General features: G+C 34.8%; 1 protein-coding gene across 2 annotated transcripts in view; it reads left to right on the top strand.

Moving 5' to 3' along the window:
• The window catches only part of LOC119583324 (erythroid differentiation-related factor 1-like), a 14,102-nt gene extending 973 nt beyond the window's left edge, over positions 1-13,129 (top strand). Inside the window, exons 2-18 of one of the 2 annotated variants that reach the window (XM_037931798.1) lie at positions 157-467; positions 980-1,110; positions 1,352-1,607; positions 1,836-1,991; positions 4,981-5,194; positions 5,643-5,870; positions 6,120-6,373; positions 6,997-7,253; positions 7,461-7,871; positions 7,981-8,225; positions 8,921-9,094; positions 9,375-9,604; positions 10,298-10,444; positions 10,616-10,770; positions 11,023-11,171; positions 11,565-11,958; positions 12,227-13,129. In XM_037931798.1, coding sequence (XP_037787726.1) covers positions 159-467; positions 980-1,110; positions 1,352-1,607; positions 1,836-1,991; positions 4,981-5,194; positions 5,643-5,870; positions 6,120-6,373; positions 6,997-7,253; positions 7,461-7,871; positions 7,981-8,225; positions 8,921-9,094; positions 9,375-9,604; positions 10,298-10,444; positions 10,616-10,770; positions 11,023-11,171; positions 11,565-11,958; positions 12,227-12,374 — 3,858 coding nt within the window. In that variant the 5' untranslated portion in view covers positions 157-158 and the 3' untranslated portion in view covers positions 12,375-13,129. The remainder of the gene's footprint in view (positions 1-156; positions 468-979; positions 1,111-1,351; positions 1,608-1,835; positions 1,992-4,980; positions 5,195-5,642; positions 5,871-6,119; positions 6,374-6,996; positions 7,254-7,460; positions 7,872-7,980; positions 8,226-8,920; positions 9,095-9,374; positions 9,605-10,297; positions 10,445-10,615; positions 10,771-11,022; positions 11,172-11,564; positions 11,959-12,226) is intronic. The other variant, XM_037931806.1, reaches the window with a different exon arrangement.
• The last annotated feature ends 1,382 nt before the right edge of the window (positions 13,130-14,511 follow it).

Below are 14,511 nucleotides of genomic sequence, written 5' to 3' on the forward strand. Positions count from 1 at the left end.
TATATATATATATATATATATATATATATATTATATATATATATATATATATATATATATATATATATATAATTCCCCTTTTTATTTAGATATGTGTACATATGTATTAGAAATCCCATAATAAGATTACTTATTTTTTTCCTCATCTCACATCAGAAATGGATACAAAGGAAGATGGGGAGGCAGACACACAAAGAATCGACAACCCAGCTTCTCATACAAACCTGACACCAACCATGCTGAATTCCCTTGTCATCTCTCCTTCAAAGTCTGTCACAAGGCCCACTCAGGCCCTTAGTCCTATCAGAAAACCACCCTTAGGGCTGAGCCATGGCAGCTACCTAGAGAACAGTGATAGGGGAAGGGCATATAGTCATCCAGGCTCATTTGACTCCAAGATCAACGGAAACCTGAATGAAAACCAAGATGGACACATACGGTCTGTTGCTGTTGTTAAAAGCTCAGAAGTAAGTGACAATCATTACTGATTATTCCCATCATTATTATGCCCTAGTAATACATGTCTTGTAGGAATAATTCTGTTTTTTATATATTAACTATTAGATTGTTCATTCAACAATTTAGACAGTTGAGTCTCTCAATGTCTGTATGTGATATACAAGGTTAATATGACAAGGAGAGAGGAGGACCGGTTTATTATACCCAAGAATAGGTGCAAAATTGCCAAGAACATATAGAGTGCTTCATCAAGATTTAAATTTTCTTGTGTCTTGTAAGAAACTTGCTCTGTGATGGTGTCAGTATATTAAGGTCTGTATCACATGATCAGTGTGAATAAGTTGTGGGAGGATAGATTAAAAATGGATGGGAGAAATTTTGCAAAAGATAAGTTGCAAAGAAAAGATGATGTATATAATGATGTAAATTGAACCAAATGTTTTTTGAGGCTTACAACTGTATTTTAGAAATATCTCAATTGTTATAGCTCTTCATGTCAATTTTGTTTCTTTAATTCTAGGTTGAATTTCCTGTTCAGTTCCACGAACTGCAGTCTAACACGGATCTTAAGATGCCTCCTTCAAACTGGTTACAGGACCATTCTTCAATTAGATTGCCAAATCCTACCCACAAGCATGCTGATTTTTCAAGGTAGGAAATGCAGAAAATTTGAAGTTGTGAGCTTCCTTTCATAATAGAATTATTAATTCTAATCTGAAATTAATTTATTTTTACTATCCCCTTTCTTTTATATTATTCTTGAGAATAACAAATGGATAATTGATTTCATATCATGGATGTTTCACAGAAAATTTACATCCTTGTTTGCAGGTACTCAGTTTCCACAAATTATCCCTTAAAGTAATGCTAATATGACGGTTACTTTCTTTAGCTTCTTGATGGCTCACCAATTCCTAGACTGCATAGGGGAAGTAGATGTCATATCAGATGCTGAGAATATAAAGAAATTACTGAAGATTCCCTACAACCCCAAGGCTCATGTGAGCATGATGATTCACCGTGTGGGCAAGACACTCCTCATCGATGAGTTTGACATTTATAAGTACTTGCTTAGGCAGTCAGAAAAGGAGTGGCAGTGGCTGAGAAAATTCTTTTTTGAGCATGTGCTTCAATCCCTTGCACACAAGGTGAGAGTTAGATATTTCTTGCTTTTATCTATGTGATGTGGATGTATAGTAATACCCCAAATACAAGTGATAGAGGCTTAGATTCTTAGAAAAATAAGTAAATAAAGAAAGAAAAAAGTCCAGGATAAAAACTGGTGATAATAATGGTTAATCCAGCTGGAATCTGAACAAATGAAAGACTCTGGATTAACATTCATAAGTCAATTAAACTAATATTTTATGTTATAGGAAAATGTACTGGTGAGGCCCAACAAGAGTCGCAATGTTGTGCAGAGTCGGAGCCTCCTATCAAAGTTTTTGTACCACAGCATCAATGAAGAGGAGAACCGTCCTGCAAGTCCCCCTAGCCAGTCAGAGACAGAGAGTCCAGTGTCTGTACGACGTGTAAGTTGGATGGTTGTTTTCCCACCTGTTTTTTAAGTCTTTTTCATATAATAAATAAATAAATAATAAAAAAATCAAATAAGGATAAAGATATTACTAATTACTATCAGGACAGGAAAGCCAGAAAGTCAGAAAGTCATAGTCAGAAACATACTATTGAATATCTGAAGTTTGTTTCCTGAAATTCTGTGTTTTGATTACATGAGTGATGAGTATCGTCCATCTTGAAAATTATTTTTAATACTGACAGAATATAGCAATAGGTTTTTTGCTTTAATGAAATGCTCGTTGCCACGTGTATAGCCGTACTCAGCAGATCAAGTGGTTTGTAATGACGGCTATACACATGGCTCTTCAGTAACGGGTTAAGGCAGGTTTTTTAGGAGAGCTGTGCTTATTAGTTATCCTCAAAGTTCCAGAAAAGTTCTCTGAAATGACTCTTTAAGGAATTTGTTTATTTGGGTTTCTCTTCTGAAGTATACTCTATAGGGATTTGGTTATTTTAACATTTTGTTTTCCTTTTACTCAGGAACAACGTAGACAGAGTGATGTACTTGTAAGGCCAAAATGTTTTATATCAGTTTAATAGACACATAGATATGCACATGTAGAAGCATCTGCAAAGTTCTTTTTTAACAATTAGACTGCAGATAACTTATTCAAATTTTCCCACCTACGTTTCACTTTTGTTTTTCCGTTTGGGGTTAAATTTTTTCCTGCAACTCACAGGAAGTTTCTTTTGGGAATAAGAGACATGACATATGCTTCGATCTGTATGTCTGTTTTTACAAGCATGTCCTTCTCATGACCAATTAAAGGACATGGACTTTCCTTGCTACTGCCACAATCATCATCTTTCATTTAAAAAAGAAAGATGGGGAAAATGCACCAAGAAAATTAAGATTTGTAATTATGATTTCTGGGAAAGAAATGTTACCATTAACACTTGGAATATTTTTTTATGGAAAAATGTTTTAGCACTGTAAGTGCATCCTTTACTGGTATGCTTAATATGATGCATCACAGTGGGTGATGTGATTAATGTCCTTGCAACCAAGTTTTCACACCTTTTTTTCTATGGTTCTTCTTTCCCTTCCTCCTGCCTTTCCTGCTTGCTACCTCTTCCCTTCTTACTTTTTCTTTTCTCCCATCTGCATTCCTTCCAAAGAAAAGTTATAGGAAGAATAAGATTAATTTTTACTATTTTCTTTCTGTGTTCCTTCCCTTTTTCCTGTCTTTCCTCCTTCCTACCTCTTCCTTTCCTCTGTTTTCCTTTCTCCCATCTACATTCCTTTCTAAGAAAAGCAAAGAAGAATAAGGTCAGAAATAGTACACTCACACACTTGAAAAGAGATTGTTGAAATGTATGATACTGTTATTTCTGTATGAAACATGAAATGCATTTTGGCAAATTTATTGTGTTCACATCAAGCTTTAATGTCTTTTGAATGTCTTTTATGTGAAATGACATAATTACATAGCCATTTTCTTGGTGCATGTATAGATGTGCAAATGTATTGGCATTGGATCACTAACCATAAGGATGTAAGACACCAGGGCTTCTTACACCTGCTATACCTCAGTTGATTACTGTGCTGAGGATTAAGTGTAGAAAACTCCTTTCATGTCCTTCAAATATAGTAATGGTATAAGAGATGGTAGATTGTGCCATCAGAGAAAATAAGAAAAGACCTGCAAAAGTTAAGATCATAAACAACAGTGAGTTTTTTCAGATTATATTTTATTGTTGTTGTGAATGTTATGGGGAAGTAGTTTGTAAGGAGTTTTTCTATACTCTTTTAACCACTAGATACACTTAGCAGAAATAGTGAAAGGTTCTTTACTGCAAAATAATCACATGTAAATATTTTGTACCAAAGCGTGAACACAATTTCTTTGAAAGTAAAGTTTTATAGCCCTATTTAATTTTTTGCATTGCTGACCATAATTTTTCTATGAATATAACACTAAAGAAAACATTGTCTCTATCAAAAAAATCTCTCTCTCTCTCTCTCTCTCTCTCTCTCTCTCTCTCTCTCTCTCTCTCTCTCTCTCTCTCTCTCTCTCTCTCTCTCTCTCTCTCTCTCTCTCTCTCTCTCTCTCTCTCTCTCTCTCTCTCTCTCATCTCCTTCTTTCTTTACTTTTTTTTCTCACTTCTATCTTTCTTTCTACTATATGTTGAAAAGACTGATTAAAGATAACAATACTCAGGTATGTCTTAGACTTATTTTGATTGTTGTCTCTTATTATTGCCTTTATGCAAATTCACAATTACCACCTGTATATATTGATCACAGATGAAGAAAAAATATTATTGGTGATGATTGCATGATTGTTATCATGTTAAATATTCTGGAAATATATTTTCTTTGTGGAGAGTTGGCTGTTTTTTGTGGAACATTACAAAAAGTATAAGTTACATTTTATAAAGGCATACATATCTTCTTAAAGTTTTCTCAGACCAGTAGCCCCAAAAATGTGTTTAATCAATGTTTTTTTAGTTTAAACTTTCATCTATAACATAAAACTTCATATTTATGTCATTGCATTACAGTCATAAGATTGTAATGCATTATGTTACAGATGAATGTTAAATCTAAAAAAACACATAAGAAACACATTTTTGGGTATTTTTTCTGAGATCACCTTTGAATACTCATACCTACATATTAATAATTATAAATGAATATGTAATAGATCAATGATTTAGGTATTTATTCCATGCATAAATGTTGTTTTGTGAGATATGTGAATAGTTTTTTTTAATAGTTGTAAACAGAAAGTTGGGATATGGAAAGGACAGCCATTCATTTTATTGGCCTTGCATTTATGTATGATGTAAATAACCAGTGAAACTAGTGTATGTTTTGCTATGTATATGATACTTCATCATATTATCACACCACAAATCTAACAATGAAAATTATAACAACAATATCACTATGTAATCACACACCACCTCATAACAGTCTCAAATCTGTACACACAGCCCTCAGTTCTGCGGAATGAGGTTATGCCTGAGCCCACCATAGAGGACCAGCTGCCACAAGCTTCAGGCCAGACTTTTACAAGGAATGTGGTTTGGAACTTTGAAGACCTGCACATGCTCATAGGGACTGATTTGCCCATCTTTGGAGGAGGAACTCATCCTTGTGTGTCATTGAGGCTGAGGGATATGAACAAGCCAATCAACATATTGACAGGTAAGAGATACATTGATTTTGTAGGAAAGATATGAATGAGAATGAATATCTTTACAGTGTAGGAGATGCTTTTGACAAGTTTCAATTATATATGACAAAGATATTTTCTACATTTGTCGCAATTACCTTTTTTTTTTTTTTTTCTCCTTTTGCCACTTTTTTCGTTTAGTTTGTACAATGAGATTATTTCAGAACTTTAGAAAGTATGTTTCTTGAAAAAGAGCTTTTATACATATTGTCGATCATCTGAAAAATATTTTTATGATATCTCTACTATTTACAACGTATTGATATTTGCATTGATAATGTACACAACAGTAAACTTAGAGACTGGGCATTATCCTAGAATAGAGCCTTCTATACTGACATATTCATTACAATTACTACACCTCTGTGACTCGTGACATGGATCTGTGATAATTCTGTTACAAGCAACATCCTCTTTTAGGCATAGACTATTGGCTAGACAACCTCATGTGCAATGTACCAGAAGTCGTTATGTGCTACCACCTGGATGGGATTGTTCAGAAGTATGAGCTCATCAAGACGGAAGACCTCCCACACATGAGCGACTCGCAGTTCTCGCCAACACTGGTGCGAGATGTTGCCCAGAACATCTTGTCTTTCCTCAACAGCAAAGCAACTAAGGAGGGGCATACATATTGGCTTTTCAAAGGTGAGTTTGAAAAGTGAAATTTAGAAAAAAGTAAAGGTAAGAAGGAGCAAAGAAGGAAAAGTGCATTGTTTCACATTGATTTTACTCTCAGAGTTAGTACATTTTTTTACATGTATGTTTAAGAGGATAGAACTATGCAAAAGGGAGGCTTATATACCATCTGAATAATAAACCTAATGCCCACTTATTTTTATCATGTAATCAAATCACATTATACTATCATTACATTATCTTATTGTATCACTACAGGAAAGGATGATGATATAGTCAAGCTGTACGACTTAACCTCACTGTGCATAGAGGGGTGCATCAGCGTGGATGGGTTAGAGGAAGAGACGCAGAACGAGGATGCAAGCAACCCCTTTACTGTACCTGTGGCCATGCTCTTCTATAGGGTTGCCAAGAACATGCGCACCTCAGAGGATGCCCACAATAAGATTGCAACAATAAGGGCCTTGTTGCGGAACTCACTGAGCCTGTTAAACAAGAATGAGTATCCAAAAGTGAGTGCAACTTTGCAAATATAAGTTGCTGAAGGTTAGATTAATAAATCATGGTTGTAAAACTTGGATTATTGCATTAAAATTTGTGTTATTATATTTTATTTTGTAATATAGCATTTTAGTTGTAGATTTTAGATTATTGTATTTCACGGCAGCCACATGTCCCAAAATGTGGTAAGTATTTCCTGTCAGTGTGGCTTTCAGCCAAAATGCTCACGACAGCAAGTTTGCAGTACCCCAGCTCATGCCCAGACTTTCCCATGACAGCATGTTCACGTCATATGGTCCTCAACCTCAATTTTATCATGGCATGATGGTCACGTCATCCAGATAGTAGGGGCTAACCCAATGACCTGTATGGCGAAAATACATACCATGTCAACTGTAATTTTAGTTTACTAATTGTGTTTACACAAAGATGGCTACACAAGGAGTCAGTTGTTAGTCCTACCTATCTCACCTGTTTACAACTCCTTGATTTCTGGAAAGATTCCTTTTTAGTATATAATTTTTATGATTAGTAGTATTTTAATAACATAATAATAATCATAATCTCAGTAATAATAAGAACAGTATTGGTACTAATAACATTTGAAAAAAAAAGTGTATAATTTACTTTCCAGATCGTCTCCTCGGCACATTACATGCTGTCAGACCTCTATGTACCCCAAGACATTGACCCAGACTCCCCAGTTTTGTCCGACTGTAGTGATGAAGACAGTGAGTGGTCTTCCACTGTCAGTAGTGACAACGAGGATCAGAGTGATGATGAATGCAATGCAGAAGACCACTCTGTCACGCTTTCGAATCGTAGTTCTTCAATTAAGGTTTCGTCACTCTGCTTCCCCCATGCTAATAAAACACAGTCACAGCATTATAAGTATGTTATGTTTTGGGTACTGTGCATATCTATATAGTTTACTGTAACAGTTGAATAGCATATGGAAAAGAATAAAAGTACACACATTTGTAGATAATATATAGGCAAATAAATAGGTTGATTGAGAGATTACTTGAAAGTCATGTTATATTTTTTCCAGTATATAATTATTTCTGTACACAAATGCTTAGAAAATTTCTGTTTCAGAGCCCCTCCCCTGTTGGGTACACTTGAGGAGCGATGCCATTGTGCTCTTAACCATGTGATAGAAGCCCTACAGTGCCTGCACATCTCAAGTACAAGTGAGAGAGAGCATCACAGCTCCTCAAGAGGACAAGAGCCCATGTGTTCAAGGAGTCACCAGGAAGAAGAACCAAAGATGGCAAGGCCTTTTGAGCCGATTCCCATGCCATATTCTCCCCTTAATGCAGAGAAGCAGGATGAAAAGACAGCCCTAGTGGTAGCCAAAGATAAAACAAATGATCATAGGCTGACAGTGTCCTTATTTAGTCAGCAGTATGCTGTGGCGAGTTGGTGGGATAAGTTGCATGTGCTAGTCCTGAGAAAAGCATCATTGGTGTACCTTGTTATGGCAAGGAGTTGCTTCAATAGCCAAAGGTAAGAGAACAATTCTCTTTTGAGGAAGTACTGGAATTGGTAAATTATTTTCATATACTCAGATACAACTCGTTATACTGGAGATTTCTCATTCAGATGTCCTTTTCAGGTATGGCCTTGCCTTAAGGTATGTGAAGTTCTCCCTTCATGCTTGGGATGGCATGGCTCGTAAGCTTGGTGTCAAGGAATGTGATGTCCCCGTCCCATGCCAGGCACTGACGTTAGCTGGTGACACATACTACATGCTCTCAAAGGCATGGGATGAAGTGGCCAGTCATATTGAGGACTATAACAATGTCATATCAGCACACCAGGACATGCTTTCACTCCTTTCCAATATTTTGCCAGCCCAAGGTGAGCAATGTTAGCTGTATATTCATTGATGTGGCTTGTGTTATGTATTCTCTGAATTTTGTGTCTGCATTTCTGTTACAGAGAATCAACAAGTTGATTTTTAGTGTCCTGCATGTTGCGACATTCATTAATTGACAGTAAAAGTCAGTGTGGTAGTATTTTACTTGTCTGGAATTTCTGACATCCTCTGAATCGGTATTTTGCAAAGCTTCACTCATCTCCCCCTCAGTGTCTGTTAAAGTATTTGGTAACAATATTTCTATGGTTATTTCTGAAATATGATAGTGATGAACATCTTCATTTGAAATAGATCCTCAAAATGTACAATATTAGCCAAATCTTTTGTTTTATGCCAGATATCACAACACAAAAGCTCAAGAAAACATTAAGAGCATGTGTAAACCACTCACCTATACATTGTTAGTGATACATTTTACCTGTATTTTATACTTTATATTTAGATTTTCTTTTGAAACACCATATAGAAATACTTTTTTTTGTTTCCAAAGAGTAAGTTCTTGGAATAAAATAAGGTTGTGGTTGTGTTACTATTACTATTATCCAAGTAGCAAGAAAGAGCCTAGAATACAATTATAGTTAATAACACTCAGTATAAATAATTTTAGAATAAATAAACATTCTTATCATTCTTTTTTCTTTTCCTTTGTTCTGCTAATAAGACCTTTGCAATCCAGAGTGCAACTGGACCATCAAACTAGCCTGTGATGTTGAGGAGGCCCTAAGGCTGAGTTCAATGTGCTTTGAGAAGGCCCTCTCATCTGCCGATCCTCAAACAGCTGTTCACCTTTCGCGTCGGCTGGGGAACATCTGCAACGAGCTGGGAGTCATGTACATGAATCAGGCATCAAGTAATGAATGCTAGTTGTTTGTATTGCATCTAGTTTTTCTTGGTTTGAGAAAAGATGTAGAGAGTTTTACAGGAGAGTCTTCCTTTTTGGGATTGATGAATACCTCTCTTGGATGCTACACCAACTTGTTTGGTGTAGATATATAACATGATATATTAGTGAACAACTAGCACAGGTTACAGTGTGAGAAGAAGTTCTGTGAAAGACCCCATAGACTAGTGTAAAACATCTGGATGCAAGTGACAGTATCACTTAAATGCTAATTCTTTCTCCATCACAGAACTCTGTGAGGAAAATGACATTGGGTTCCAAGCTGCGGAAGAACTCTGGCAGAGAAGTGCTGAAGTCCTGAACCGCGGAATCACAAATTTTACCCGTGTGGGTGATGTAACCAATATAGCCCTCCTGCATTCCAACACAGGCCGTCTGCTCCGACTCTGTGCATTCTACTGTGTCCCCAAAGAAGGTGTGAGGGAGTTCTCCAAACAGGAAAGACACTATTATGATCAGGTAAGATTTGATGTTTAAAGCAATATTTATGTTGAAGAATTTGAACAGCAAAAAGAAATACACAGCATGTCAAGCTATGTAATGTACATAGGAAGTATATACTGTGGAATTGGATATCCTTTTTTTTTTTTTTTTTAGTATTCTATAATGATTTAGCTAAAGCCATACTTTGACTATTTTGTTAATGAATTTTGTTAACCATTTGAATCTGTAATATTTTGCCTTTATTTGTATCACCTCTTTGATCAATTTTTTCATATAATTTCTTTATTAATCAGAGGGAGGTTGTCTTCCTCCAATAGTAGCAAAATCATTTATTTGGTGTCACTATTAGATACAGGCTCTTAAAGTGAATGGAAATCTTCAGTTTTGTCAAACTTTTATTCATAAGATAGAGCTACAAGCTTTTAGTTGCCTAATGTTGTGCTTGAACTACTGAACAAGCCAGACACAAATGGGGGAAACTGCCAATGCCCATCAGCAAACCCTGCGTCCCACTGGCCATTAGCCAGTTTTTGATAATGCAGTTAATTGGTTTAGAAAAGAAATTATATAAGAGAAGATTTTTATAAATTTACAACTTTTTTTCAGAGATTTTAAAAATTATTTAACAGCTTTGTTGTTGCTAATGTTCATGTTGCTGTTGTGACTGTTCATCTACCAATGAATTTTTTTTCTTATTTCTCCTTTCAGGCAATAAAAGAATACCAGAAAGCATTAGAAGTCTTAAAGTCTCGAAAAAAGTGTCCAGACATTTGGGATCTTGTTGTGTGGGAATTTAGCACAACTTTATATACCATAGCATCCTTGTTACAAGACCATCCTCCGTTGGAATCAAAGGTTGGCAACATCTGGAATGAATTGTTACACAAAATCACTCTTAGTGCTTCTGCATCAGTTTTTGTCATGTAAAGTCTTTGATTAATCTATTATAAATGACAATAATGCCCTGGCTTCATTTTCTTCTGCCTTTTTTTTCAAAAGACATTATAATATACTTTTTGTCTGCAGCCTGGAGAAGAACACAGCCGTGAAGTTATGGACCTTCTCACCAAAGCTCTCAAGCACTGTGATGTGAAAACACCAGGAGCCCGACAGCCTCTGTACCAGTACCGTGCTGCAGTTATTTATATGCGGCTTGCTGGCATCTATCACAATGCAGTAAGGTGAGTCACTCTTGCACTGTAGGATATTTCATAAAATGAATCGTGTTCTTTTTCTCACCTGTAATGTTTGAAAAAAACTGATTATGTTAAAAATACATTAATATATTTATTCCAATGTCATTGTGTTTTTTAATATTTTAAGGAAAGTAGTTACTCATCTAAATATTTCAGAAATATTCTTGCAGTATAAAAAGTGATAAGCAATGTTAATTTTGCCTCATTTATTTTTCTGTTACTATTCTTAAAATTCAGACATAGCCAGGGAGATAAGAAAACCATGAGGCATCTGGCAGAACTCAACTACAGCAAGGCAGCTTCTCTCTTCATGCAGCTGGAGAACCCAATTGATATTCTCAAAGTACAACTGGATCAGGCAGTGCTCATAGAAGATCAGATGTCAGGTAAATAAGTGAGTGAAGGAGTGAGTGTTGCATGTGTTACTGTGTGTTTGTGTGTGCGGGAATATTAGACTGACTAGCACTGGAAGACATTCTAGAGATTTTTTTCTTTCACATTTCTATACATAGAGGTTCAACACCAATCTTTTAGTCTAGGGGTATATTCAATAAACATTATGGAATATAGTGTTCTAAATAAAAATGTGGATTTAGTTTTACACTCATGTTAGGTGATAAGGCAGAGAATATGACAATGAGTACTAAAATATATATATATCCTAGGATTCAAAGGAATTTCTAGTGAGTATAAAGCAGATGGTCAATAGTTCTGCCATCAATGGATCAGCCTATTCATTCCTTATTAAATTTGTCTCTCTTTTTCAAACTTTTCCTCAGGGACAGCAAACACCCCAATCACCATGAAACTCCACTTTTCAATCCTGCAACTACTGATGGACTCCATATCTGCACTGAAAATCATCACCCAAACTGTGGCCAAGCCAAAGACCAACCCTCAGGGAGCAGAAGGCAACTCAGTGGAGCCTGGTGCAACCTGCAGTGCCAACCCTAGAGAAAAGTTTCATACTGGAAGTCCCAGCCGAAGTAAGGCAGGAGACAATAACAATGGAGAGGAAAGAGAGATTCATCCCCAGACTGAGGCTGTGATATACGATGATGAGGAAAGCCAGGAGAAGATACTGGCACTTCTAAAAGTCTTTGAGAAGAAGCTGCAGAACTCACTCATGTCGCTCATTAAGTTGTATGCTCAGTCAAAGTGCTCAAAAAAGAGGTAAGATTTCTGGAACTTCTCTTCTTCTTCTTCTTCTTCTTCTTCTTCTTCTTCTTCTTCTTCTTCTTCTTTTTTACACTTCATTTTCACATAGAATCTGGCCACTGATAACATGATATTCATCCATTCAAAATTATGAATTAAATGTTTGAAATATAGAAAAAATGTCTGATCTTATATGAAGTATAGCTAGTTGGATGAATTGAGTAATATTTAAGCAAATATGAAATATTTTAAAAAGTATGATTCGTACCAATCACATTCACAGCAGCAACTACAGTGGAAATGAGGTGACCTTGCTAAAGCAGATGTACAGCCTCAGCCTGAACACTCAGTCCCTTCCTTTGGGATCCCACCTCCTGACAGCTGTGACTGCAATCACTCCTCTGTTCAACCAGATCCGCCCCCGAAGATGATGCCAAACATTTGCACGAGTTCCGTCCACTTATTCAGACTTTTGTTTTTTTTTTTTTTTTTTTTTTTTTTTTTTTTTTTTTTTGAGAGGATGTTTCACAGTTTCCCAGGAGCTGTGTTACCAGAAATCATTTCAGTTATAGATTTTTGTCTTTCTAAATGATATCCCACATTCTAACCATTACATAAGGACATTACTTTCATTAATAGTATGGAACATCTTTCAGTTCACAGTTTTCTCACATTTGCACTAATTAATCATGGTAATTACTTTCATTATCAGAATCAAGTGAGTCTCTCTTGTGTATACTCAGACATGATCTCATTGAACTCAAACATTCTTTCATTCCTGAGTTCCTTTCATTGACTATTTATGTGTTAATTTTTATATGTATTCTCATTAAAGGGGGGGGGGGGGGAATATGTAAGGCTTTCCCCCGAAGATTGCATATTCTTTCTATAGGTTTTGTAAAAATTTCAAGATCACCAGATATTTAGTTTAGATTTTCATGGTTTGACGTTGGATTGTATTCATCATTTCAGTAGTGTTCTTTTATGCTTACTTTCTCTCTTTTTTTTTTCTCTCTATGAACTTGTCAGCATTGTTCAAAAAGTCGTGCCAAGTGGGAAGTTTGAAAGATTTGACTGATTGGAACCAGATTTTTGCTATTTACTTGTTTTTTTCTCTCTCTCATTCATGAAATATGGATAGTAATGTAATTGTTGTTATTATTGTTATAATTAATTATGATTTTATTATGCTATTTAATTAATATTTTTATTATTATTGTTATTATCATTATTGTTATTATTGTTATTATTATTATTGTTATTATTATTATTTTTATTATCGTTATTGTAATTATTATTATTGTTATTATTATTATTGTTATTGTTATTATTATTATTATTATTATTATTATTATTATTATTATTATTATTATTATTATTATTATTATTACTACTACTCTTATCATCATCATCATCATTGTTATTGATATAACTTTTTGATCTGATATTATAACTATAATTTCTTCTTTTTTTCTTGTATTTATAAAGTTTGTATGGTGTAAAGGAGTGTATTTTTTCATTTGCATATACTTATGAGAATTTCAAGGAAAGCCTCCATATTTTAAGGAGTTCATGATATGAGAGATAGCATTTTTTATGCTATCAGGATGTGTGATACATGATATTTTGTGGAAATATCATACTTACAGTAACTTACCACTCTTATGGAAAAAAAATATTGAGTTGCATCAGTGTGATAAGAAGTTATTTTCTATATTAGAAATTGATTTAGTGTAATCCTTCAGTTTCTAATTGTGATATCATTTGTAGTATGTAGGTTCGGAAATAACTATAAGCTATGTAGAGTATCTATTTTCTTTTGTAGTTATGCTTTTAACCACTGCCTCCAAGTTTTGGCATTACCTACAGTGAGTTTAGTTTATTAATTGTATTTACACATAGATGGCTACATAAGTACTTTGTCACCCATGAATCAATCACTAGTCTGACGTATCTCACCTTTCCATTGATTTGTGGTAATTTTGTATTTTAATTTATAGTGCTTTCAGTATTGTTAATAATGCAAATAATTTTCTCAATAATAATAACATGATATTAATTGCATTAGAAAAAAAATCCTGAAAACTCCAGGAAGGGGAAAATCAGGGAAAGGGCATATAGACTGTTAATTGACTCTTTGGTGGCTGAGTGCTTGTAGAGCCATCAGTTGTGTAGATACATTTCATAAAACAAGACTATCGTGAACATCACATTTTCCCTGTGGCTTTGGGTTCAAAATGGTTTCTGTGCAGGAGAAAAGAAGAAGTACTTTATAGAGAGAGCATCTCATCATTTCATCTGTTTTTTTATTGTCTAGAGTATAGGACAGCTAATAAACACAAGGCCTATATATTAAGTTCCGTGCAGATAAACATTTTCTGCAACTTTAATACACTAAGTTTAGCAATCAGTTATTTTTCTTACATCTTATTTTTGAGAAGTTTGTTTTTATTTATTTGATTATTTATAAAATTTTTCCACTGAGTGGTGTTTTACTGTATTTTTTTTAACAGTGGATATTGGATATGTGAATTAATTTTGTTATCCCAGGGTAAGAGAATCACTGTA

This window comes from Penaeus monodon, chromosome 2, assembly GCF_015228065.2.
Source record: "Penaeus monodon isolate SGIC_2016 chromosome 2, NSTDA_Pmon_1, whole genome shotgun sequence".
Lineage (NCBI taxonomy): Eukaryota > Metazoa > Arthropoda > Malacostraca > Decapoda > Penaeidae > Penaeus > Penaeus monodon.